At 28.6% G+C, this 27,864-nt stretch overlaps 3 protein-coding genes and 1 long non-coding RNA gene across 4 annotated transcripts; 3 read left to right on the top strand and 1 right to left on the bottom strand.

The window, feature by feature from the left end:
- The first annotated feature begins 6,441 nt into the window (after positions 1 to 6,441).
- On the top strand, positions 6,442 to 11,432 carry LOC107167736 (uncharacterized). Its single transcript, XM_015516912.2, has 6 exons — positions 6,442 to 6,624; positions 7,522 to 7,757; positions 7,820 to 8,197; positions 8,287 to 8,419; positions 8,848 to 9,017; positions 11,366 to 11,432. The coding sequence occupies exons 1-6, from the start codon at positions 6,442 to 6,444 to the stop codon at positions 11,430 to 11,432; spliced, it is 1,167 nt and encodes a 388-aa protein (XP_015372398.2).
- A 959-nt stretch (positions 11,433 to 12,391) lies between these two features.
- On the bottom strand, positions 12,392 to 14,259 carry LOC149059191 (uncharacterized). The gene is made up of 2 exons (XM_089217812.1): positions 12,601 to 14,259; positions 12,392 to 12,534 (listed from the first exon to the last, which is right to left on the bottom strand). Exons 1-2 carry the CDS (start codon positions 14,078 to 14,080, stop codon positions 12,476 to 12,478), a joined length of 1,539 nt encoding a protein of 512 aa, XP_089073938.1. The 5' UTR covers positions 14,081 to 14,259; the 3' UTR covers positions 12,392 to 12,475.
- Positions 14,260 to 14,402: 143 nt separating this feature from the next.
- Positions 14,403 to 15,069, top strand: LOC149059190 (uncharacterized). The gene is made up of 3 exons (XR_016189738.1): positions 14,403 to 14,787; positions 14,881 to 14,940; positions 15,007 to 15,069. It is a non-coding gene; the product is annotated as an uncharacterized LOC149059190 (long non-coding RNA).
- A 2,355-nt stretch (positions 15,070 to 17,424) lies between these two features.
- LOC149059189 (uncharacterized) lies at positions 17,425 to 23,039 on the top strand. Its single transcript, XM_089217351.1, has 7 exons — positions 17,425 to 21,182; positions 21,249 to 21,314; positions 21,386 to 21,484; positions 21,740 to 21,957; positions 22,041 to 22,200; positions 22,320 to 22,416; positions 22,953 to 23,039. The coding sequence occupies exons 1-7, from the start codon at positions 21,086 to 21,088 to the stop codon at positions 23,020 to 23,022; spliced, it is 807 nt and encodes a 268-aa protein (XP_089073477.1). The 5' UTR covers positions 17,425 to 21,085; the 3' UTR covers positions 23,023 to 23,039.
- The last annotated feature ends 4,825 nt before the right edge of the window (positions 23,040 to 27,864 follow it).

Here is a 27,864-nt window from a genome sequence, read left to right as displayed (position 1 = left end):
CAATTCTAGTTATTACTTATTTGTAATTAGTTATAAAATATTTACAATTTACGGTGTTCGAATCGAGATTTTTCTATTGTAGTGAGAGAATACGGAGCTTTTTAGGGCTCCGTAAACCACCCACGACAAAAGGGGAACACTTTTGTCGCGACCTGCGAGCCGCACCGCGTGATGACCCGAGGGCCAAGTCGGTGGAGCTCACAGGTTTTGCACACGCAACGGCAAATGAATGCCGAGGATTTAATTAAAGGGGAAAATAATGTTAAAAAATAATAAGAGTTGTGTTCGGGTAATCACGTGGGTATATTAAATTGGTATTATCAGGATCATATTTAATATTACAATTTATAAATAATAATAAGAGGAAAGATATAATAGCTATAATATGATGTGTTTTTTTTTTATGAATATAATAAATTGGGCGCATGGCAAATGCGAAATAGAACATAATTTTGGCACATGGCAAATACAGAATAGTATTAACAATTTTAATTATATTGACAGAGAAACCAGGACATGGCGTTTGTTTACGTTGAACCAATTTACGTCGTCGCATGCTTTCCCGGCCCGCAGGAGGCGACACACCATATCACTCATGGTGTGTCCTCGCAGGGTTACCGGAAAAGCGTGCTGGTAAAGGGGGGACGGGGGAAATAAAAACATATTACGACTTTTTTATGAGGTGACTGCATGGTAGTTGTTGTAGGTCGGAGCTGTCGGCCGCCGCCCGGGCCCACGTGAGTTCCTTTAGCCCATCATGGTAGTTGATTTGATTGCATGAGTCGAAAATGGTGACGGCAGTTTGAGTGTTTTTTCTGAAGTCGGTTGTCGCGTGACTTGTTCGTCGTCGTTGCCAATAAATGGGTGTCGAGTTATTGTTGTCGAAAAGCAGGTGGACAGCAATTATTGAACGAAAAACCGGCCAGGCCAAGTGACGTCACCCCAGCACCCGCAATTTAAGTTCGAAATTCTGAAGTTTCTAGTAAGTTACAAAAAAAGTTATCATGGTTACATTTCGTCACAAAATGGTTACATAATTTTGTGAAATTTTGGTGTTAAAATTTTAAACTTGGAGTGCTGGGGTGAACGAGCTGTACAACTAATCTGTTATCATTTATTTGAACTGGAACCAAAATGGCGGATGAGAATACCTACATCTATAGTGCTCTAGTATTTATATAGACGAGGCGTGACAACTAAATAATTGTAAACCAGAACCATATGGTATAATATTATATTTTCGTTCATTGGAAACAGGGTTAGGTTTGAAAAGAAAAATCGTAGTTGTAATATCAATATACTCTAAAAAGAAAAATATATTAAATTGCATTTCTTAGCGCAATTATAATATGCGTAGCAACGTATAATATTGTATACAAAATAGTAATTATAGACATAAGCATATAATTTAAAAAGGATAAAAATAATCGTAAGTCATAATTTATATTTTATATCATATCATAATAATATAATAGTATTTTATTTTTTGACAACATATTATAATAATAATAGAGGAATCTCGAATCTCTATATATTATATTATATATCCCACACAGCAATTTGAAAATATATAAATTTCCACAATATTTGAAAAAGGTTTTACTGTCAATATTTGTTTCAAAATATTGTAACAATATTTTGTAAATATTTGATCTAAAAATATTTTTACCCTAATATGATGAACGCATTTTGAAAACATGATACACCAAATATTTTAAAACAGATTTCCATTCAATGATTTTAAAAATGATGGTGACGATGACAGTGATGCACATACTATAGCTAAGGTACGACGGCATATGCGATCTACTAGAAATCTCGAATTTAAATTAAAATGTTTAATTTTTAAAATATACATAATAATATATAATTCGTTATACGACTTTAACCCGATCGATAAAATATAAACATGTACGATAAATTTCAGACTGTTCTATACACTTTTACAACCCATGGGTCAACTCATACGATAAGATAAAATTAATATTCTATGTATAGGAAATACTATACATTTATAATAGTTATAACTATATAATTTATAACTTTATATAACTACGTATTTTAATGTCTTACGAATTACTTATGCATGTGGTTTATTTTTATTTATTCATTAAAACTTAATAATGAACTCTAACATTGTTCATTATTATATATTTATTGAGGTACAAGATTGGACTGGCTATAAAAGGCGCTCAAATTATAACCATATTGGTAAGAAATACCCGAATACGTCAAATAGTATGATTATTTAATGTTACAAAATATGTACAAAATAAAATTATAATATGACGTTTAATTTTTAAAATAAGTACAGTTTTTTAGTTAGCCATATTTTGAATTTCTTTGATCACTTATTAGCGGTTTTGAACATAAAAAAATTCGATGATTTTCCAAACGACACGAACACAATATTTTTATAGTTTAAGGTAAATAGCAAGTGAACTACAAACTACGTATAGTCAAGGCTGGGCAAGTTAATGATTTTTTTTAACTCAGTTAAGTTAAGTTAAATTAAAATCTAAATCAAGTTAATTGTTAAAAGTTAATTCAAAATGTTCCATCAATTGAATTAAGTTAATAGTTAACCAAAGTTTAATATTAACTTTTTAACTCAAGTTAAGTTAAAAAAAGTTTCTTGTTTGCTTATAGATAAAATTAAAATAATCGGTACCTAAAATTTTTCATGTTATTAGACCAAAGAACTATTACTATTTTATGAGTGCAAAAGCTAACAGTACACATTTTGTTAGCATGTACTTATAACCTTATAAAATGTGTACCTACCAGCAATTTGTATTCCTACAATAGTTCACAAAATTAAATTAAATTAACTTAACTTGTTTAAATGTAAAATTAACTCAAGTTAATTCAAAGTTAATTCAAAAGCTCCTAAAGTTATTAATTAAGTTAGTAAACATAAAAAAAAAATAACTTATTAAGTTAAAAAGTTAAATTAACTTAACTTTTTAACTTAACTTTAACTTATTAACGCGTTAATGCCCAGCCTTGCGTATAGTGTTATAATATAGTTACATGATAGATATATTATTATTATTAAGTGTTGGATAAATTATTCTAGTTTTTATAAACATTAAAAGAAAAAAAATATTATAAAATGCATTATAATATGAACACATTTGTGTAATTTTTCAAATCATTCTAGCTGACAGCTGTTCCTAATAGGTGGACGTTACACGGGCGTTAATTTTTGTGTCTCAGTCTCACTAATCAAAAGTGCGTAACATAACAAAATATGTACTTTCTACTTGACTGCCTATCAAGTTTAGCTTCGTTAGCTTATAAATTAGTGTTAATCGACCTAGTATGTATAATGATCAGGGTTCGGATTTTATAGCATTTGCTACTTATTATAGGATAGAGATAAAAATAGCAGAGTGGGCTATAAATTTGTTTTATACACCAGGGACTCTAAATATGAAATTTTATTTTGCTATTTTTTGCATATTTGAAGAATTTTAGAATTTTAGTGCTATTTTTAAAGTTTTGGTGCTATTTTTTGCTAATATTCTTAATTCAACGCTTTATTTTATATTTTTCATAAATCTCGTTTATATTGAATGACAAATAGTATTCATTAATGCGAGTCAATAAGAAAAATTCCCACATTTTCTTCATCTTGAAGAATTGACTAGTGACGATATAGTATTTTTTAAGTATTCACCTATTACATCGGTTGATGTTGAACGTTCTTTTTCGACCTACAAGTCATTGTTGACTGATAACCGCCGGAACTTCAAATTCGAAAATTTGGCAAATCATACAGTGTAACTCAGGTAAAATAAATAAAATATTATTTAATTAATAAATAATAATTACTTGAATTTTATTCTTATTTACTCAGACAATTTTGAATAGTTGCGTACAAACGATGTCATAAACTCATAATTCAAGGTATCAAGTTAATCAGTACACCCAAATTTTTTTAAACTGTAAACGATGATTTTAGTTTTTTTATAAATAAATGATATAATAAAGTTATATGATAAATTGAATAAAATTTTGATTTGTATATATTTTGATTTGTCGCTATTTTTGATGTTTTTAGGGCATATTTATAGAGCATATTTTAAGATTTTTTTGGTCATATTATAGCGCATATTTTAGGATTTTTGGTGCTATAAAATCCGAACCCTGATAATGATACTTGATGGTAAAAACATCTGCAATGTATTATGTATGTGTTTTTTACGGAGGTTAATTTTTTTTTTAGCAAGTTTTGCGCTATGATTGGTAATTGGTATAGTACGTAAATTAAAAATGCTCATAATTTACTTAAAAATTGAATTATTGTAAAAAACGGTTGTTCTGTTAAGCGGTATTTGTGTAAAGAATACCTACCTAATTACTAAATATGTATATAAAAGATTAGCCAAGATAGCCACATAATATTATAGTGGCATAAGTACGGAGTTATAATATTATATTAATTAAATACACTGTACGTGATATTCAAAATATACAAATAATATGCTAGATGGGTAATTACGGTCAATACCCAAGTCAGACTTGTTTATCAGTAAATCCGATGCGTCCCCACCCCGCCGACCCTACAATGCGGACAATAACAACGACCGACTGCCGCCGCGGCCGTTACGCGTAGCCGACAGTCATACAAGACTATTGTCTAATCACTATTACGCACGATTATATTTTAGACCACTCGTGAGTCGTGATTCCAGAGTATTCCAGACTGCAGTTGTAGCTAGCGCGAGTTACGACAGTTATATTTGGCATTTGCAATATTTGCATAGTTCATATTGTTCAATATACGAGTACCTATACGAATCATAATATTACCTTACACGGTTTCTGAAGTTTTGTTGGAACAATCAATTATTATCAGGTAAGAATTTAATATTTCATAACCTATAGCTAATAACTACCTATGTAACTATATTATATTATATTATGTTATTAATTACTATATTATATCAATAACAATATAATATGTACTTATTTAGGTACCTACTATTGTAATTTTCTATGTATATAGCTGTAGTGTGAAAATAACATTGTTTATAAGTACATACATATAAATTATTAATTATCATAATAGAAACCAATAGGTAGATAGTTTGTTTCACACAATAGATTTATTATTTGCACTATATTGCACACAATTGTTTAACATTTATCTTTGAAAAGTTGTGCTTTTAAAATATTATGTAGGTTATTATTTGAAATACGTCTAGGTAAATGAGGTATTTGCAAGGCTGGGCATTAACGAGTTAAAAATTAAAATTAAGTTAAAACGTTAAGTTAATATTAACTAAGTTAAATAACTCGTTACTTTTTTTTTGAAACTAATTTTTAACTTAATACGTTAATTTTTATACATATTTAACGTGTTAACTTCAAGTTAATTATACACAGATTTCTTAAAATTAAGTTAAATTTTAAATTTGATACAACTCATTCATTTATAACTTTGTTGACTTCAGAAATATTAGATATAATAGAAAATAAATGGGAAATTGTTTAATTAACAAATAATAATATAATTGTATACACGATACGGGTCGCGACATTTGTGTACTCAATTAGTTTTCTTGTAAACCAAGGCATAAATCAACCTAATGACATTTTAACTCATACGCCACACATCCCGAGAAATACGTCATTACAATATTACTTATTACCTAAAATTATTAAAATAACTCATGGGGAAAAAATAATTTCTCAAAATATTTGTTAAGAGGACGTTTCACCCGCATGTGTTGTCTCCGTCTTACAAGTGCGTAACATTGCAAAAACTGTTTTGCGCGGGAAAGAACAGAGAAAGATACAGTTATAACTAAGAAACGAAATTTTCACCACATAAAAAGGTGAATTTTGTCTGTGCAATATCGTTTTTATTTTTTCGATATCACTTATACAACAAAAATTCTTATTGTTTTATAATACATTAATTTTGCGTTTTTTAAGCATGAATAACTTTTTTTGTAGTTCTGATATCGAAAAAATAAAAACGATATTGCACAGACAAAATTCTCCTTTTTATGTGATGAAAATTTCGTTTCTTAGTTATAACTGTATCTTTCTCGGTTCTTTCCCGCGCGTAAAAGTTTTTGTAATGTTACGCACTTGTAAGACGGAGACAACACATGCGGGTGAAACGTCCTCTTAACGCTCCGATTCAAAGTATTTATACTCCAGGGTTTATAGTATATTTAAAAATAAATATAAAAATAAACTCCACGGTGATGTTATTTTGATGACTGCTATACCTCTCATTCATACTGCTCATTCCCCATTAGCCATTGTTTCATTACTAAAGTGCGAGTGCAGTAGGTACTGCAGTTCGGTTAACACAGTTATTTATTATTATTTGTTGTAATTCAGTAATTTCACTGTGCCACCGTGGTATTTTTACTGTTTTTTGTTTTCATTATCATCATTTAAATTTAATATTAATTAATGATGACCGAGTCAAGAGACCTAGGGTCAAAATGGCCACATTTAAATAAATATTTTGAACAGTTACCTGCGGATATTTCGGATCAAAGTGGAAATTATGTGTTCAAGTGCATTCTTTGTCTTCCAAAAACTAAATTATTGTCAACTTCGAAAACATCCAATTCAAATCTTAAAACTCACATTAAGGTAAGTTTAATGTTTAAAGTGGTATCGTAATATTAGTTAATAGGTAGGTATAATAATTATTTTTTTAGTTATTCATTTATTCTTAACTTTTTGTAACTATACTTAATTATTTAATAATCTAAATTTATATATACATTATACATACATACAACATACCACACATACGTTTAAAAGTAGATAGTATCTAAAATTTGTATAGTAATATAAAATAGATGTATATTTCATTATTTTAATTTTCAGCTCACACCTAATAAAAATTAAATTAACAAATTTAATAATATTAATAGAACATTATAATTTTTAATAACATTGATATTAATATGTTATTACATACAAGTTGATAATTTGGTATAGGTTACATTTTATTATTTACCTTATAATTTAATATTTATTCAATTAAATATATGTATTATCCATGAGGTAAATATAATACATTTGCTATTAATTTTATGTTGAATTCATTTGTTTTTTAGCATGTACATCCAAATGAATTAAATGAATTTAATGAAAATAGTAAAAGGAGGTTAAATAACAATATTTCTGTGCAACCATATAAACAATTAAAGTTATCTGAAGTTGGCCAAATTTCTAAAAAACTTACCCAAAAAGAATTTGACCGTGAAAATTTAAGGCTTATTATAAACACTGTATCACCGTTTTCTATGATTGAACATCCTGCGTTCATCAACTATTGTAAATTAACTTCTAATAAAGTACCAATGTGTAGAAGAAATTGAATGAGAGATATAAATTGTTTATATGATGGTATGATTCAAGAATTAAAAACTGAACTGTCCAAAATAGATTATGTTTGCATTACTGCTGATTGCTGGAGCATTTTTCACAGGTAATACCTATTACCTAAACTACATTAGTAAATTACACCAGCTAAAATAGAAATTGTATTTAATTGTATTTTATTTCAGGTCTTTTATGGGATTCACTGTTCATTGGCTTAATCCTACTACACTAGAGCGTAACTCAAAAGCACTTGCTTGCAGGCGGATGTTGGGAAGACATACATATGATGCAATTGCAGAACTTATTGATAAAGTACTCACTGAATTTGACTTACAAAATAAAACCACACTGCTTGTAACAGACAATGCAGCAAATGTTGTAAAGGCATTCAAGTAAGTAGTATCCATTCTAGATGCATATGTTTTGATTTAAATAAACGTTTAAATAATTTTAGAATATATAACACTAATGAAAGTGATAGAAGTGGGTTGAGTGCTTGTAGTACTGGAAGGAATACAGTCATTGAAGAAACCGAAAATGATGAAGTACTGAGAACTATAAACATAACCGATATTCTCGATAATGGTGATGATTTTGATGAATCATCAGAAATAAAATTACCCAAACACCAAAGATGTGCAGCACATACATTAAATTTAATAGCTACAGTAGATATCCAAGAAGCTGAAAAAGATGGTACTTATAAAGTTAACAGTCGACGTGCATTTAGTAAATGTCAAGCTATTTTCAATAAACAAAATCAGTCCTCACAGTGCGCTGATAAAATCAAAGAAATTCTTGGACGATATCTCATAACACCAAATGCCACAAGGCAAGTTATACTATTATTCATAAATTAATAATTTAAAAAATATAGCTGTGTTTTATATTGAAACAATTTATTTTAAATTAAATTTTTAGATGGAATTCTTTTTACGATGCAATTAAATGTATTGTGGGCAATATAACAAAAATGGATAAAGTATTCGAAGTAGTTCAACTACCACCTTTTGCAGTTCAAAGAGACGTGTCATTTTTAATTGAGTATTGCAAGGTATTATAATTTATGTTTATAATTCAAAACAAAAAGTATTTCTGTTAAATAATGACATGTTGTTTTATAAGTTTATTGATATTTATTATTTAAGACTTAAATTACTTAGTAATTTATTTTATTTGCATTGACTTTTTCATATTTTTAAATAACAAGTACCTACCTATTACAATAATGAATACATTCATATTTGTAAAAAGGTACCTAGTATATTTTCAATTTTTTTCTCAAGATCTCAAAACAAAAAAGTAAATTTTAGTTTTCACAATAATATGTTGATAATTTCAAATTAAAATGTTTGAAACTATTAGTTCAATAATTGATTATTATCAAGATTCTAGATACCTATACTAAAATCATTAATTGTAGGTATGTTTTTGAATTTTTATCTATAAATATTAATATTAGTGCTGTTCATTATTTTTTAGGTAATGAAACCTATTTCAATAGCATTAGATGTGTTACAAGGGGAAAATCATGTGTGTATTGGATATCTTTTACCAACTATAACAGCTGTAACAAAAGAATTGAATGAATTAAACAATTTAAATTACTGTAGACCATTAGTTAATGCTCTCAAAAATGGATTAAAAAAAAGGTAAAATCAATGTATTAAATATTATTATATATTATGGCTAAATTATAGTGAATTTTAGTTTTAAGTTTAATAGAATATTTTACATTTGAGGACGGATGAGGTATCTTAATACTTGTTATTCACTTTCATATTTTTTTTTTTCACTATTTATCTAGTTGATTTTGAATTAGTAATTTAATATTATTTTGAATATTATGTATTGAGTTTAAAAAAAAATAAGATATTAATGTACATATAATTTAATATAATGCAATTTTTTGGTTTTAATTATAAGCTGTTGAGCATTACCGCATTAGTATCAACCCCTCACAGTTGTAGCATTGGCTTTTAAAAATGCAAATTAAATTATATTTAAAATTAGTACATTAAAGTAATTATAGTTTGAATAAAATAAAAATCTGAGAAAATATTAATGTTACATTAAATTAAAATTTGATTTCAGATTCAATAGTTACATGCAGTCTAAATCCCTTAAAGTTTCTTCAGCATTAGTCCCAAAATTTAAATTGGCTTGGGTAAGCCCAGAAGATAGAATTGAAACTAAAGATGATATTATTGATTTTGTGTGTTCTGAATTTATTGAAGAACCCAACATTACTTCTTCTCAAACTTTATCTCAATCTTCGACTGAGCCTTCAGCTCATAACACTGATATTAGTGATGAAGAAGATAATTTTTTTACTTTTTCCTATAATGAAGTTGTTGTTGATAATTCTGATATACGTAATTTGATTTCTGAATACATTTCTAACTCTAGTATAAAGTGTCCAATTGATTTACCAATTCAACTGAAAAAGCTCTACATTAAGTATAACACTGCAATACCATCATCGGCACCTGTAGAACGGCTGTTTAGTGCCGGGGGTCAACTTTTTGATAAAAGAAGAGGTTCAATTTGTGACAACAATTTTGAAATGACATTGTTGTTAAAATATAATAAGTATTTATAATATTAAAAAGTAAAAAGTGATGTTTTGGTTAATGCAAGAATATTTTTTTATTTAAAGTTAAAGAATTGTTCAGTTTTTAGATTTTGTATTCTTGTAATCTTGTGTATTGCATAATATTATGTTCTTAATTTTTAGTTTATTAAGTACTCACAAGTTGTGACAAATTTTAAATATCAATAATTTTCAGAACTGTATACAAACAAATAAGTCTTTTTTCTAAAATAGAACATGGTAGACATAGATTAGTAAGTTGTTATACAATTTTTTAATTAATTATAAGTTATAAAAAGGTTAAAATTTTTAACTTTTAAAACAACTTCTCATGCAAGTTTCCATGTTTTTTTTTATTTTTATTTTTTATAATCCATAATAACCATGAAAATATCTAATGATTATATTATATGTAATTAAAATAAGTACTAAAAAGTAAAAGTATCTACAGGCTACAATATTATGTGTTATATTTATACAGTTATTGAGTTATACCTTACTAAGACTACAATAATATGTAGTAAGTATAAAATATATTAAATGTATATGTTTTTTTATGTTTATCAAGTACCTATTAGAATTTAATTATAATTTAAAGTAGTATTTACTATTTATTTACCAAGGTTTTATTAACATATTAAAGAACATTGACCTTTAATTATTCATAAAAAAACAACAATCAATATAAATAAAAATTGTATTTTAAATTATTATTTTATTTATTCAAACATAATATTACCATTTATGCATTTATCAATAAATTATATTATGTGCTTATGTAAGTCATATCCAATATACTTTTGTCTCTTATTTTACTGATTATGTTTATACTGTATAATTTATATGGATATCCCAAATATTTATGTGTAGCAGCTTATGCCTAATAGTATAACTTGTATCATTTGTGTATTTATACTATTTTAACTTCCCCCCCTTTCTTTAATGGGTGGGAGTGAATTGGATAAATCATCAACTGCCCACCCTAAATCCTCAGTAAATATTGCTAAGCATACTACATGGTTGTCCACGTGAGCCCAGAAATCTATACTTGACCCAAATTCCAAATTTGTCATTCATTTCACCTATTTTTCTTATAAATTCAAAAAAAATTAAATTTTTAATTAAGTTAATTTGAACTTAGTTAATTTTTTTTATTCATTAATTATTAACTTAACGAAGTTATAAAAAATACTGTAGTTAACTTTTAACTTAACTTAACTTATTTTTTCTTATATTAACTTAACTTAACGAGTTAAAAAAAATCGTTAACTTGCCCAGCCTTGGGTATTTATATACTGATACCTTTTACCGGGTATTATAATTTTTATTTCTAGAAAAAATACAGTAAAATTTTTTTAGTAAATTAATTTTACTTTTATACATATTATTGAAAAAACAGTTAGGTAGGTATGTGAAGCATTATATTTTGAAAATTATGGTAGCCATAGTTTCTGGAAACTTGGGAAAGTCATAGCAATCTTAGAATAATTAGTGAATATGCACTACATAAATGAATGAAATTCTCTAATTATATTTTGAATTATTCTATTTTCTCTAATATTTCAATATAAAAATTAGGAGCTAAATATTTTTACAAAATTAATAAAAAATTTTTTTTATATTATTCATTGCCATTTCTTTATATAAAAAGAATTAATTTAGTTATTTTAAAATGTTTAGTTAATATGTATTTTTGTAAATGATTTTAATATTATCCAGTACATACAGTGGCGCGTAGCCAGGGGGAGTGCCAGAGGGGCCTTGCCCCCCCCAAATTGTGTTAATTATCTATAGCTATGGTATCTAGTTTGATTACAAACGTTTAATTTTTATAAGATTTTTTTGTTGGCCCCCTCCTTTTAGAAATCCTGGCTATGCCACTGAGTACATACATTTTATGGGCAGTATATACTTATAAAATAAGTTAATATTCTGTTATTATACTTATTTATGTATCATATTCCTACCAGTATACTTATTTATGTTCACGTTTTAGTGTTTTAATTAAATTATTTTTAATACATTTCATACTATCAATAATATTTTCATATGGTTATTATATTTTTAAATTATAAGTTTTATAATTAACTATACTTATATCAAAAAGTTATTTCTATGACATATTAATAACAGTTTATATTAAAATATTTAATATACTAAGTATTTATTGTTGTGTAATTTAAATTATTTAAGTACCTAATATCAAATATCATTTTTAAAGCATGTTACCGTTTAACTTGGTATTTCATTTTAAAATTAGTGTCACCCTAAATACTTTATTGGCTGAATCCTGGAAAATTCAAGGAAAATGTATGGTTATAAACAGGGCTCGGAAGTTGTGACACTAAAAATGGTAATTTTTAGCTCCTTAATAAGCACTAAAAAACTCCAAAATATGCGCTATAAATAGCATGAAAAATCAAAAAATATGCATTTAACTTGAAAAAATTATAATTATAAATTTATTACAAAAAAAAATGAATATACTGTTACATAATTATTATTTATTATACTGTTTTATAAAACGTTTATGTTCATTGACGGTTCAGAGACTGGCTGGACTGGTTGAATTAAAACTGTTAACAAACATGTTAAATTATTTAATTATGTGTGCTTATAATTAAATTAATTCATATATTTACCCTGGGAATTACACTGGATTATTAAATGTTTTCGTAAATTTTCGAATTTGAAAGACCTGCGGTTATTTGATAGTATAGTCTTGTAAGTAGAAAATGACCGCTCAACGTCAACGGACGTTATTGGTGCGTACTTATAAAATACCAAGTCATTACAGTTTAGATCTTCAGGTAGCCCGTCTAGATTTTCAGATGTTTCACCCGTTAAAATATTAGATATTTGTATTAAGGCCGACAAACCATGATTTTTTTCAAGAACTTGGTGTAACTTTTTGTTCACAGCTCTCCCATTCTGATCCCTCAAAGTTTCAAAGCTTCTTTTTATATATTGAACTACTTTAATGGACTCGGACAATGGTATATTTTGCTGTTGTAAATTATCAATAGCCATAGTTAATTTAACAAAGTTTGATTTAATGTACGTAAGATTATTTTCTAAACCAGGTTTTACAATATAATGTTGTGCATCTCTTATACTGATTGCTTCGTCTTTATCTAACATAAAAATAACATGGTGTATAATCTTGAAATTTTCACAATAATATACTGCGGCATCAATCCAACTTCCCCAGCGGGTGAGAATTGGTTCTGGGGGTAAGCTTATGTTTGGTGCTTCTGTTTTAAATAGTAGTAAACGACTTGGTGCTTTTCTAAATATTTTTTTCACACTCGAAATAATTTTGTCGACAGTACTAAATTGACCTCTTACTTCTTCCGCGACCCTGTGAACTGCACATGTTACGTGAATCATTTTTGAGTAAAACGATTTCAGAACTTGACCCGCTTTGACCATGTAAGGTGCGGCATCGGATAGAAACAAAAGCACGTTATCATGGTGGATACTACCTGGCCATAGCATATTCATTGATTTATCAAATAGTTTACATATGGTAGAATGGTTAGCTTTATCCAACTCATCAGAATTAAGTAAAAAAATTTCACCTGAACAATGTTCTTCAAGAGTACCAACAATTACATTTGCGATGAAACGACCGTCGATATCAGTGGTCTCGTCAATACTGACCCAAATCATTTTGTTGGAAATTTTTTCTCTGATAGCATTCAAGGTCTCCGTGTAAATATCGTCTACATATCCTTTGCGTAATGTGGCCTCACAGGGAATTTCATTTTTTGTATATGTTTCTAAAAATATTTTAAATTTTGGGTTTGATAGTTTATTTAACGGAATGTTTGCGGAGATTAGAGCTTCACACAAATCTCTATTAAACGATGATTTTTTAGAGATATTAACAGTCATTAATTGTTGTTGTTTTCTTTGTGTTTGTTCTTTACATCGATTAATGCCCTTGAGATGTTTGTCAGTTTTTAAATGTTGAGACACGTTATATTTTTTATCAGAATTTACTTTTGTTTCACAAATTTTACAAAATAAAATACTCGAATCAATTTTAAAAATATCGGAACCGAATTCATCAACATAAAAACGAAGGCGATTTAATAATGTTTTTTTTTCTTTAGGCATTTTTAATTGATATTAAAATACGTATCTAGATTTACGATTTATTTCACGACGACAAGGTTCGACAACGGCGGAATCGGGAGTACTAAAATTAAAACTATAAAGGATAAAGTATATACCATACAGACATATCTGTAATCGTATTTAATTGTTTTGATAATCTATTGCAATGATACAATAAGGGAATAACACTGACGTCACGAACTATTAATACATCGGACCGTCGATGAATTGTAGAACGGTATAAACATGAAATATTATTCGCTTTATTTCCAATAATTTGAATATTTTTAAAAATATAACCAAATAAAATCGTTATTTTCAACTAAATGTGGTTATTTTCCAAATTATCTGATAATATAACCAAAAATAGCACTAAAAACCTTAAAATGGCAAAATAGCAATAAAAATCATAAATATGCAAAAAATGGCAAAATAAAATTTCGTGTATGACATCAGATAAGTGTGAAACATATTTGTATCTTACTTTGGGTGTTCTAGGACAAACCAAAAAAAATATGCATTTGCCACAACTTCCGAGCCCTGCTTATAATATAATATATGCTTCAAAAATAACATATTTATAGTTCAATAATATGAGAAAAAGATCTAAATAATATTTAATTTATTTTAATTTAATATTTTAGAACTTTTCCATCCTAGTCCAAGTTATGATGAACCTTCCAGTGGCCATTCTGCAATTAACTCAAGTAAAGATACAATAATTATAAAATAATTTAATTGATGTATTAAATTAAATATTTAATATTAAATATATAATATTATATATATATACATTTTAGAACATTCACGCTCAAGTCCAAATTATGATGAACCTTTATGTGGCCGTGAAGCTAACTCAAGTAAAGACATAATATATAAGAATAAAATCTAGATAGTATATAATTTATTTTAATTTAATATTTTAGAACTTTTCCATCCTAGTCCAAGTTGTGATGAACATTCCAGTGGCCATTCTGCAATTAACTCAAGTAAAGATACAATAATAATAAAATAATTTAATTGATATATTAAATTAAATATTTATAACATTATATATATACAGGGTGTTCCAAATTTCATGTGACAGCAGATTTCAGCATGATATATTTAAATTAGGGGAAAATGACCTATGTAAAAACTGTTTTGAATCATATAATCTAAATTAATTTGATATTAAATATTTTTTTATATTAATTAGGAGGGGAGGTTTGAGGGTCAACTTTTAAAATTCAAATGGGAACCTATATTTTTGAAATATGATTCGTGCACGGTTTAATTTTTAATGAATTTTGACGGTTCATTTACATTTATGTGATAATAATTGGAGGAGCTATCGACATCTGAATATTGGTGTTAATTTATAAAATGTCAACAGTGAATAATACTAAAAGTGCTTCCGTTGTACGACCTTAATAATCCGGGTATCGAATTATCAATTTATTACAGTATACAGTAGTCAGTTCAAAGTACAGTATACCGTTTGATATTATAACTAGTTATCATATAATTTTATCAATGATATTATGATATTATATTTTATAACCTTAAAATTATTTGATGTTTACCAATCAAAATACATAAATATTAAATGCATAAATCATAGGCATCATATAAATATAATATAATAATATACAATTTATAATAATATGTCTATGTACTAAAATACTAAATAGCCGTATTAACATAGAACAACATAGAAGCTAAACTTGATCAGCTGATCGGGTTTACTTTACGTTTACCTATTATGATCTAAAGCCTGAACCTAGGAAACGAGCCCGTAAACCAACATGATGTTAGATCCTTGTTTACCCATATTCAGGAAACGTTTACTGTATCATTGGCGGGGTATTAATTTGATGGGTGACAACAACTGAAAAACGTGTAATGTTTGCTTTGTTAGTGGAAACTGGAAATTGTCCAGTAATTTTCCAGTCTCCTCAAAATGTCCTCTAATCGTGAGAAAATCATCCGAGAAGTTTGATTTCCGTCTGGAAATCGTTGTCTAGTAAGTAGTTGATAGTTAAATAGACAATAGCTATAATTAAAGTAATTAACTAGTAACTACTCTATGAGTTACTTATAAATGAATTGTTATTATTATTGTAAATTTGAATACATTATTACATTTATGCATACAATTTCTACATATACATGTATTACTAAAGACCAGATTTTTGTGCACAAAACACCTAAAAATCAATTAAAATTCTGAATTGTGCAAAATTCATGTGGTATTTCTAATTAGGAAACATTAATTTCCCAGCTTTTATTTCATATTACATTATTACCTATGCATAAATTTGTGTTTAGTAGCCAGTAGGTATCTATAATATGTACAAATCCATACCTATAAAATATAATCTAATTTACAATATTTTGTTAAAATTAACCATCATGGGAATGAACTGTACTATAATGATTAATAAAAAAAAACTGTCATTGTAGTATTTGTATATCATGGTCGTCAGTCGTCACATCTTCATTGTTCAAAATAAAACTTAAAATTAATTTACATGGGTAAAAATTATTTCTATACAATTTTAAATTTGGAATTACACAATAACAAATTGTAATTTGCACAAGAATCTAATCTTTATTTATAAATTAAAAACGAATTTATAGTAATTTAAATGCTTTTTTTTACAAAAGTTGTGAAAACTTATATTATGTTTCAATCATTTAGATAGAATATTGAAGAAATTGTTGGAATAAAGGAATATCGCTGTTATATTCAGTCCAATCATATTGGATTACATATTACAATAAATTCTAAACAGTCACAACCGCAACAACATTTTATTACAATTATGATTATAGAAGTATGTATGAAGTTAATACTATGTATGATTAATTAAATAAAATGTACTCATTAAATTATTTATTGTGTACTAAACCAAATATCCATGAAAATAAATGAATGCAACAGGCGCCAACAAAGGACATTTCATTCTTTTACTTTCCATTAATAGATTATATTTTAATTTCATGGGAAAATAAATGTATTGTACACATATTATGGATGCTACAACTACAACAATTTCAGCTATAATTGCTATATACATTAATAAAGTAAATATGTATACATTTAGGTATAATAATTTGCATGAATATAATAATATACATCCTAGGTATAGTATGTAGTATTGTCATAGTCATAGTGATACTCAGTGATAGTACCTATCTTGGATATACTAATCTATACAAGCTCCAAGGTTAGGTCTATAAATCGTGTGCTACCTCTATGATAATTGATAACGCTTGTCACTTTTTACTTTATAATTTTTTATATGACAGTTAAAACCACGAAAAATGCTTTAAACTTAAAAGTTAAATTAAATATAATATCTAAATATTTCATTATTTCAATCTGGTTGATATTATTTTCGTCAACTGGTTGTTATCGTCTGAAAATGTTTGCATTTATTTTAAACTGACATCAGAAGACTAAGAACTCTATTTACTCTAAGAAGGTAGTTGTTTATATCATAGAAAAATTATATTTGTATTCATCACCATCATTAGTTAAAATTTGAGGATATGTATAGTTTGATTATTTATCAATTTGTAAATGCCTTTAAAGTCGTATTTAATTATGTTAGTATAACAATTTACGTACGCAAGATAGATATCTAAGAATAACATAATATAGAATGCTTAATCCAGTTTTATATTCTGAGTGGTAATGTTAATACATTTACTTATCTATTATCAATACATTACACCATATACAGTGTTATATTAAGGGGCACAATTCAGTATATTTCAGCACCTAAATATCTATACATATAATACTAATGTATTTAATATTATTTTACTTCAATTCCTGACTCATGACTTAACTTAATTTTTATTTAGCCCATTGATTTAAATTAAAACTGTTTTATTGGATATGATCCATTTTCTTCAAACAGTTTAGGAAAAAAGTTTACTTTTTTAAGAATTAATTCTAAGAATTAAAACATTTTTAAATTCTTGAAATGTAGACAAGTTGAACCATTTTGAATAAGACATTTTTAAATTTCATAGTCGTCATTATTCTCAATAAAATTATTCTTCAATTAATCTAAAAGTCATTATTCATTATTGTACCTATCTAGGATTTCAAATTAGCTTTTTTATCACAACTCTAAGTGTAATCTTAATTTCCTAAGTTTTCTAATGTGACATCATTGTTTTTATTAAATCATATTCTCCATAATGATATCATAATGAAAAGTGGACAAATCAGAATATTTTAGATACTTATATCTAGATTTGCTATTTTGCTAATAATTATTTTCTACTAATTTGTTTAAACATTGATCGCATTAATTAATAGTGTATACCAATACCTTAAGAAGATGATTGACCTCATTTAAACCTCTGGCGTGGACCAAAATTCCGCAAGTAAAATGGCAGTCATAATTATATTGTATTGAGAGTATACACTTGTTGAAAGTAAAAGTATGCGAGTGTTTTAAACAAATAGTTGGTACCTATATTGATATAACTTTTTAACAACTTTTACCTATATTTTACCTTGCATATCTTGCATATTCCTTGCTAATTTGAATATACTAAAATGTACTAAATGGTTCAACAATTATTTGTCTTTATATCCTTTCTTATGAAAATTGTACACATTTCAAATTTATATTTATTTAGTAAAATTAAATTAAAAGTTTTAAAATTGCCCTAAATCCAGACTGAAAATGCTTCTAAAAAAATGTTCAATCCCGGTCTAAAACCAGTAAAACCTAACCTCATTCACCACTCAGAATACATATATTACGATTTTACTGGTGCAATTGACATATTTAAAATACTTGATAATTATGTTTGATGTCATGATTAGGACTTTGATGTTGTTATAATTAATTAATAAGGTTATAAGGTTTCTACTTATTAGAGCAAAAAAAATTTCATAAAAATGTAGTTTAAAAATTCAAATTGCTTACACAAATGTGATATACATATTTTACTAATGTTGTGTAAATATTGTGTAACTTACATGTGATGATCCATGCTGCAGATGTTAAACCCTCCTATGGCCTATCATTTTTTTTCTTGCTCAAGCCATTGGAGCAATAGGTACAATTATTTTTAAAAAAAAAAGGAAAAATTGATAATACATTAATAATAATTAAATACATTTTTAATAAATTCAGTCAAAATTGTCTTGTTCTAGACTTCTAGAGTATACATATTTGCTCATATTTTTATGCGTATATGTTTGTGTTTAAAGCTTTTAAGTCTCTAAGTCTAGCCATAACCTTTAGTCTTTAATAAATGAATTATTAATTTTAATAAAATTAATGTAACAACATCCAAGCCCTAGTTATTATAATTTAATATTAGATTGATCATATCTTAATGTTGTGAAAAGGTGATGTTTTTTCAAAATCTGTTTGATTTTATATGCATCATTCAACATTATGTTGAACGCGAGGTTTAATCATACAAGTTTTTGAAATTAATGTTGTCATTTTGCAGCGTTTAGAAATGATATACATATTTAATATTAAGTTGATTCAAACATAATATGAAAGTATAGGTATGTAAGTATGTTATTAGTCTTACCAAGGCTCGGAACTTAAAGCATTTGCATATTTGTTTAGAAAGTGCATATTGAAAATCTGATTCGATACAAATTTGATTCATAGTAAGTATACATATTACAAATACAAAAATGTTTGTTGCATAATTTTGAATATTTCGTGATTTTTTGTACAAATTCGCATATTTTAGGTATAAGAACATTAATTATATACAATAATTAATAATATTAATTATATGCATATAAGTAATATCATAGAATTAACGTGAATAATTTTTTTTTTTAGAAATTTATACTTTTATATTGTTTGACAAAATAAATTAATTCATCAACGGCTATTACCATTGCTCCCAAAAATAATATTATAATCTTTATATCTACTACTGAGAACTTGTAAAGCTGACCGCTGACCGGCCCGTATTTATTTTTATTCAAATTTACCACTGGATTAATATTTTGTACCATGATATAAATAAATTGTATAATCGTAGGTAATTAAATACATAAGCGTGCGGTGTTAATTTTTTTTAAATTTCTTCTAATTTTTTTTTCAGACACCTACCTAATTTAAATTTTTAAATTTTGTATGTAAAATGTATTTTATTCAATAAATTGCATATTTTCCAAATTTTTACTGCATATTTTTAAGTTCCTAGCCTTGGTTATTATTTATTATTTAAATTTATAAAATATGAATAGGCACCTACATTAGTCAAAAATACAGGTAGGTACCTAACCTATTTGTATACATTTTAAATAATTGTATGCAGTATAATAACATTTATACAACAATTTGGTATAATTAGCTATTGCTTATTTGTCAACTGAATGATATTTATTTCTAATTTTATATTATAAATAATAAATATTATGTAAAATTATTGAGGACACAAAACCCGTTCCATAGCATTGATTATAAATAAAACAATATCCAATATACATAATATGTAGACGGTACCTATATTATTATCTAATGCCTTGTTTTATTTTTATTTTTATTATCAATAGAATCATGTGACTTGACCTATGTAATATAAAATGAAATTAAGATAACAAATACACGTTTTCTTACTGGTAAATTGGTAGTTAGATAGCGTACAGATTATAAAGGTTGTAGGTACAACAATGCATCGGCGTATAACAGAAGCACAAAGTATATTATTATTATTATTCATTGATGGCATTTTTACAAATTAAATACAAAATTCGAATGTAAATAGCTTCTTTAATTATCAACCAATAATTATGAATGATACGTCAAAATTCATTAAAAAAAAATCCTATATGAATCATATTTCAAAAATATAGATTCCCATTTGAATTTTAAAAGTTACCCCTAAAATCTCCCCCTTTTAACTAATAAAAAAAAAAATTAATATCAAATTAGTTTAGAGTATGCGATTCAAATAAGTTTTCACATAGGTCATTTTTTCCTAATTTGAGTAGATCATGCTGAAATCTGCTGTCACATGAAATTTGGAACACCCTGTATATATATATACATTTTAGAACATTCACGCTCAAGTCCAAATTATGATGAACCTTGTGGCCGTAAAGCTAACTCAAGTAAAGATATAATATATGAGAATAAAATATAGATAGTATATAATTTATTTTAATTTAATATTTTAGAACTTTTCCATCCTAGTCCAAGTTATGATGAACTATCCTACAGCAGTGACCATCCAACTAACTCACGTAAACATAAAATTAATTACACTTAATTTAATAAATATAACAATTAAATCTTGATGTATGAAATATTTTAGAAAATGCATGTCCAAGTTCAAGCTACATTGACGACATAACAGATAATATATCTCTATTCCAAAAAGGAAAAAACCGTGAACGACGCCTTACTAATAATGGTAAAGTTTAATGTGCATTCTTATACAATATACATCATATCATATATTTGTAGTCATCTATCTAGCGTGTATATATATTATGTATATGAATTGTTGACATTTTCACATAATATAATTTATTGCAGACATTGCATGCAATATAACAATATGCGTATTGTTCATTAGGCTAAATTAACTATATTATTAATTAGACTATACAATGCATGAATTATTTTTATATTCAAGTATACATTTTGCACATATTACTTGTTTTAGATTTTCAAGACCGAGTATTAAGACAACTATCACATATAAAACTTCATTTATTAAAATTAGATGAAAAAGTTTCCTCGTTGAATTATCCTGCACCACAAAACACGAACATTGATACTTATGATACGAATATATTAGACAAGTTTCCTCTTAAATTTGAAATTGATTTACAAAATGTTGAAATAAAACTAAAAAATGATGAAATTTATAAGTCAAACATGGTATGATTTGAGTTTTTGAAATTTATAATTTAGGTTCAAATGAAAATTGTTATTTTATTAATGATATTATTTTTTACTTATAGTTGACAGCTCTGTCCAAAATGGGTGGTTCAAAAACAGATGAGTCTACCAAGTATATTTTAAAAAAAATATACTCTGATCAATTAGCTATGTGTTACAGTTGGATGGGTGGAAAAGGAAAAAAAATCTTATCTACCATGCTACTTCCTAAAATAATAATAGGTATATAATTTATTTCTTGTATGTACATTGATTAATAACAAGTTTATAAAAATAGTAAACTGGAAATTTCAGTTCTTCATTTTCGGGCATTTTAATTAATAAAATTATTTTATTTTTAGAAGTGGTGCAGAAAAGAATCCAAAACTCAACTGAAATAGACATCGTAAATTCAATCAAAAATTGGTTGCGACATGCTTATCAAAGAAACTTAAACAGGTATTAATGAAACATTATACTATTTAAACTAAAAAAATATTTAGTTACATTAATAAATTAAGAATTTATAATCTATATTCATTTGTTTTATGGAAATACTTATCCAAAATGTGTTTTTATATAATTTATTCATAAATTTAAAACTAGTATTTTAGAAAACTCTTGTGAAATCAGTGTAATAAATCAAAACAATATATTTGTTAGGAATTTATCATTGTCTTTAGTTTAAATGTTTAATAATAAAACCTAAGCTTACAATTTATTAGTATATTAAAAAAAGATAAAATATATATGCACGTTGGTCAACTCATAAGTATATAAACCATGTATATTATTAAAAGTTAAAATAAGTAGTTATAATAGTTTTATATAATCTAGTGTCTATTAAATAGCAGCTCTTTTTAATATACCTATCTTATTATTAATATTTTTTTTTAAATTTCTTTTTTGTTACCAATAAAATGATCTCTCCATGACTAACTTACTTCCCTCTTGTTATTTCTATTTCATAAATCATATATATATTTTTTTTTTAGCTTAAAGGCAGCAGAAAAACGAAGCCTTTTCCAAAATAAAGAAGATGATGAATTGATGAATAAGAGATAGATATAGTACTATAGATTACACACATGACATTGTGTATACTTAAAAAAATATATAATAAATGTTTAAATGCATAAAATAAATTTGTTTTACTTTTTATTACTATCTTTAAGTATTTTTACATTTTAATTTTAAGGTATAAATTTATTTTCGTGAGTCTCAACCGAAGCAAAACCAACATAACTATTATTGTTATACATATAGTATATATCAGGGGCGTGCTCACGGGGGGGGGATCAGGATGTCATCCCCCCATTGGACTTTTTTTTAATGATTATTATCTACATGAAAAAAAACTTGTATGTGTATAATGTATTTACAAATAGAAAATAATTTGAATAAAATGAATATCCCCCCCCCCTTTCAAAAAAGCTGAGCACGCCACTGGTATATATAGTGAAACCTCCCAATAGCAGATGTTTTTTTTAGTGATTTCGATATATTTCCTTTATATGATTAGCCCTCTGATGGTCGTTATGAATAGCAAACACCTCCAAATAGCAGAAAAAATGTTGGTGTCCAGGAGTGTCCGGTATTTAGAGGTTTTACTATTTATTATTGAGAGTATAAAAATATGGATAACAGATGAAAAAGTGGAGTTGCCAGAATTTTAAGATAAAGGGGAGTTAAGTAAAAATTAAAATTATAAGTTTTTACAGTTTTCGTATATAATAAAATATAAGATTTATTAGGGGGGGGTGGAATGTTAAATAGGTGGGGAGAGTGAAACACCTGACCCCCTGACTACACCACTAATTGGTGGATATTGTCATAGGTACAATGTAATATCTAGTAGATATCTAATGTAGATATTTTGTTCTGTGTAGATATCTAATAGTGTACTATGATGGATATTGTATAATATTTTTAATGGATATCCATAGCATTGGAAAAAAGTGGCCATTTGGATATCTAGAATATGTCAAATAGATATCCATGTATATCCAGTAGATATTATGGATATCTAGATATTATATTCATTGAATATCCATTAAATAGCCATGTGCTATGTGGGGGTTGTGGTGTCAGAAAACCGATACAGAAAATCTACAGAAAATCCGCAGAAACTCGTGCAGAAACTCGATAATCAGGGACACGGTCACACGGACGACAAAAGGTATATAATATACAATATAATAAAGAGTATTATCGATAACATTACGCGTCGCCACCAGCAGTGTCGTAACTGCGCGTCGTTATATCCTACCGACGGAGTATTAAGATATATATATATATATATACACACACACACTCAATCGCGTATATTATACATTATACATAATATAAACGTATCCATTGTCATTATATCGCTGAACGAACGCGCCGCCGACATCGCTGCATAGCTGCACGTCATCAAGGTCGGGTAGGGATAACATATACAGTGCCGCGTCTTAGCTGCCGTGGGGGCAACCCGTTCAAAGTACTCGTACGTAAAATAACGAAATAGCGCCCCGTGCGTCTGGGAGAAGCCCGTTCATTAGTACTCGTCGCTATTAAAAATTAAATATTATCGTCGCCACCGCCGCCGTGGCAAAAATCGTCGTCGTCGTCGTCGCCGCCGTGATACACATCGTTACCGTCAGGGAGCAGTCTGCATCCCGGTACGCGCCGCCGTCGAAGGAGTGGGACAAGGACAACGCCACCGAACAAGTGGGTCAGTGGGACGAGCCGACTGTCGCAGCTGCACTCCTATCAACGACATCCTTATCAAGCGGTAAACAATAACAATCGAGTATAAACACAATCAGAATGCAGCGGTATTTATTATCATACATCGTTTTGTAAGTTTTAATAGTTTTATCTAGTTGGGTTTACTATTAATTTATTATATAGATTATTATTAATTTATTATATAAATTATTACTAATTTATTAAATTACTTGGGTCGACTGAATTATAGTGTATGTATTATTTGAATATTATTATTATTAAAAAGGGGGAAATTAATTTTAATTCATAGAAATTTAATTCTGGGTTTAATACCTACTGCTTGGATTGTTTAAAGAGAAAAAAATTATTATTTTTTTTTTTAAATCAATAATAATAATTTATCTCTACAAAATCTAATCGGGACTTTTTGCTAGTGCATGTCGGACTCGGGGTCAGGTGATAGTAATAATTTAGACCTAATAGATTTGAATAGTTCTAGTAGCGATTCCTCTAGTGGGGAATTTTATGAACCAAGTAGTGTCTTACGTAAAGCAAGAGAGACAATAGAGCAAACAGACCAACTTTTAGGGTCAACCAGGTATTTTCTAAGATACCGAGCGACAACCACAGAAAACACAGAGCATCCAGAGCAGCAACAAAACACAGAGCATCCAGAGCAGCGACAAGACACAGAACATCCAGAATATCGACAGAGCACAGAGCATCGACAAATCACAGAAAATCTCATCAAGCCAGAAAATCCAGAGCGTCCAAAGCCTCGAGCAAGGAGAAAAAATCAACAATATACACAAAGGACAGAACATCACAGAAACTCAAAGTTACAAATAGGAAAAATGGAAGACCAACAAATTTCGATAGCTTCAGATTCTAAGGTAGAATCACACAAAGTTGGAGTAAGCATCGAAGCATCAATGCGCGTAGTACCGAACTTCGATGGAACAAGCCCCGACCAAGCATATCATTTCCTAAGGGCGTGTGATTTCGCTGTCAGGATTGTCGATCCGGATCAGGTCGATTTGTTAGTACAGGGACTGATAATTAAGCTATCAGGAAGAGCATTGCGGTCTATAAGATATAAGGACATAACGACGTACAAGGAATTCCGTAAAAATATTGTAGAAATATCGGAAACCAAAAAGTTACTACCCCAGCTGCACATGAAATTGCTCACGTGTAAGAAGAGTCCTGATGAAGGAGTGCAGGAATATTATAATAAAATGGAGCAATTACTTCACGACTTAATTAGTGCAACAATGGAGGGGGGAGATTACGCGAATGGAACGGACATTGACAGGTTGTTACACAATCAGGTGCTCAACGCATTTATAAGCGGTTTACCCGAATCTTATCGGATATTATTAAAAGCGCGAGGCCCTAAGAAGCTGAGCGACGCGTTAGTATTCGCTTTAGAAGAGGAAACAGAGGGAAACCTGGCGAAGGAAACTCAATTGTTCAGTATACAAACTAACACCAAGAATCAACAGCCATCGAAATCTTATTCCGGAGTGTCAAAACATGGAAACAATGGTAAAAGCAACAACACCAATAAGGGCTGTTTCAAGTGTGGCAGAACGAATCATTTTGCCAGAGACTGCAGAGCATCACAATGGGATCAAGAAAAGTTTAGAGCCAATCAACAAAGTGGATCACAAAATTTCAAAAACTCCGTTAGAAATGTATTGATATGTAGATATTGCAAGAAAGAAGGGCACGAGCTAGAAGAATGCCGCAAAAGGAAATACGTCAACAGCAAGAAAGAACAGGACCCGAAAGAAGTCACCGCAGAGCATCAGAATGCGGGAAACGGGGCAGAGCCGAGCACAACCAGCGCACGTTCGGTTCAGCAGATTCAGAGCGCTGTTTTAAGTCTGCAACGGCCCTCCACTTCTCAGCAGCATTAATAGACAATACGACCTCGCTCGGAATTGCACAGTGTGTAAAGGAAAAAGTAAGATTGTTGGTGGATACTGGTAGTGACGTAAATATGATAAAACTTTCAGAGCTGAAGAAAAATATACTGGTGGACGAAACCACTATTTACAAACTAACAGGTATAAATTCACAGCCAGTGTTCACCATAGGATCAGTCACTTTAAAAATCCAACTTGGAACGGAAGATACAACTGCCGTGTTCCAGGTCACGCATGACAACTTTCCTATATCAGAAGCAGGGATTTTGGGCGCTCCATTTCTCCGAGACAATGGAATAAATATTAACTTCAGAACCTCTACATTGTCGACCGAATCTTCAAATCCAGAACCTCCAGAACCTCAGATTATCCAACCACGTTCGGAAACACTCATACCCGTCTTGACAGACAAGGAAGATGGAACAACCTTAATAATCCATGCGCAGAACATCGGAGAAAAAGGGATTTTATCGGGAAATATTGTCAATCATGTAAAGGATGGACAGATATTGGTCTCGGTAATAAACACGTCAGAGGATCCCATCGAATTGTTTCCACCCCGGCTGGGGGGTGTGCAACATGAAATCTTCAGAGAATCAGGTGCCTATGTCTGTCATCAAATAGAAGAACAGAAAGGTAAAGAGAGCCGAACAAAAGGGTTAACAGAAACAATTCAAATGGACCACCTAAATCACGAGGAGCGAGCCAGCCTCCTACGAATATGTAAAAAATATCAGGATTTATTTCATTTTGAGGGAGAACCTCTGTCGTTCACCACAGCGATCCAGCATGAAATCAAAATTCCGGAAGGAACGGCTCCAGTAAACATCAGGCCATATAGGCTTCCCTACGCTCATAGACAGGTGATTGTCGAGCAAATGGAAAAATTAGAAGAGGATAATATTATTCAACCGTCAGAATCGCCATGGAACGCACCTCTAGTAGTGGTACCTAAGAAACCTGACGCGAACGGGAAACCACAATTTAGGGTCTGTGTGGATTTTCGCCGTCTCAATCAGCTTACCATCGGGGATGCTTTCCCAATTCCAAGGATCGATGAAATTCTGGACCAACTAGGACGCTCCAGATATTACACTACGCTAGATCTCGCCAGTGGTTACCATCAAGTACCAATTCGACCACTAGACTGTGAGAAGACGGGATTTTCAACAGATAAAGGTCACTTTGAGTTTGTCCGAATGCCCTTCGGACTATGTGGTGCCCCAAGCACGTTCCAGCGTTTGATGAACAACGTGTTGACAGG

The sequence above is a fragment of the Diuraphis noxia genome, unplaced genomic scaffold (assembly GCF_037042655.1).
Source record: "Diuraphis noxia isolate RWA-SAM2 unplaced genomic scaffold, SU_Dnox_SAM2 contig0001, whole genome shotgun sequence".
NCBI lineage: Eukaryota > Metazoa > Arthropoda > Insecta > Hemiptera > Aphididae > Diuraphis > Diuraphis noxia.
Note: the sequence above shows the minus strand (reverse complement) of the source record. Positions and strands in the feature narration are given on the sequence as shown.

Excerpts from the sequence above, each read along its gene's own strand:
- LOC107167736 (XM_015516912.2), top strand. The coding sequence starts at position 6,442 with ATGACCGAGTCAAGAGACCTAGGGTCAAAATGGCCACATTTAAATAAA. Across the intron at positions 6,625-7,521 it reads ATCTTAAAACTCACATTAAG|AAATTGTATTTAATTGTATT; the intron begins GTAAGTTTAATG and ends CAGCTAAAATAG. Across the intron at positions 7,758-7,819 it reads AATGTTGTAAAGGCATTCAA|AATATATAACACTAATGAAA; the intron begins GTAAGTAGTATC and ends AAATAATTTTAG.
- LOC149059191 (XM_089217812.1), bottom strand. The coding sequence starts at position 14,080 with ATGCCTAAAGAAAAAAAAACATTATTAAATCGCCTTCGTTTTTATGTT. Across the intron at positions 12,535-12,600 it reads AATCCAGTGTAATTCCCAGG|TTTTAATTCAACCAGTCCAG; the intron begins GTAAATATATGA and ends GTTTGTTAACAG.
- LOC149059189 (XM_089217351.1), top strand. The coding sequence starts at position 21,086 with ATGAAATTTGGAACACCCTGTATATATATATACATTTTAGAACATTCA. Across the intron at positions 21,315-21,385 it reads TGACCATCCAACTAACTCAC|AAAATGCATGTCCAAGTTCA; the intron begins GTAAACATAAAA and ends GAAATATTTTAG. Across the intron at positions 21,958-22,040 it reads AAATTTATAAGTCAAACATG|TTGACAGCTCTGTCCAAAAT; the intron begins GTATGATTTGAG and ends TTTTACTTATAG.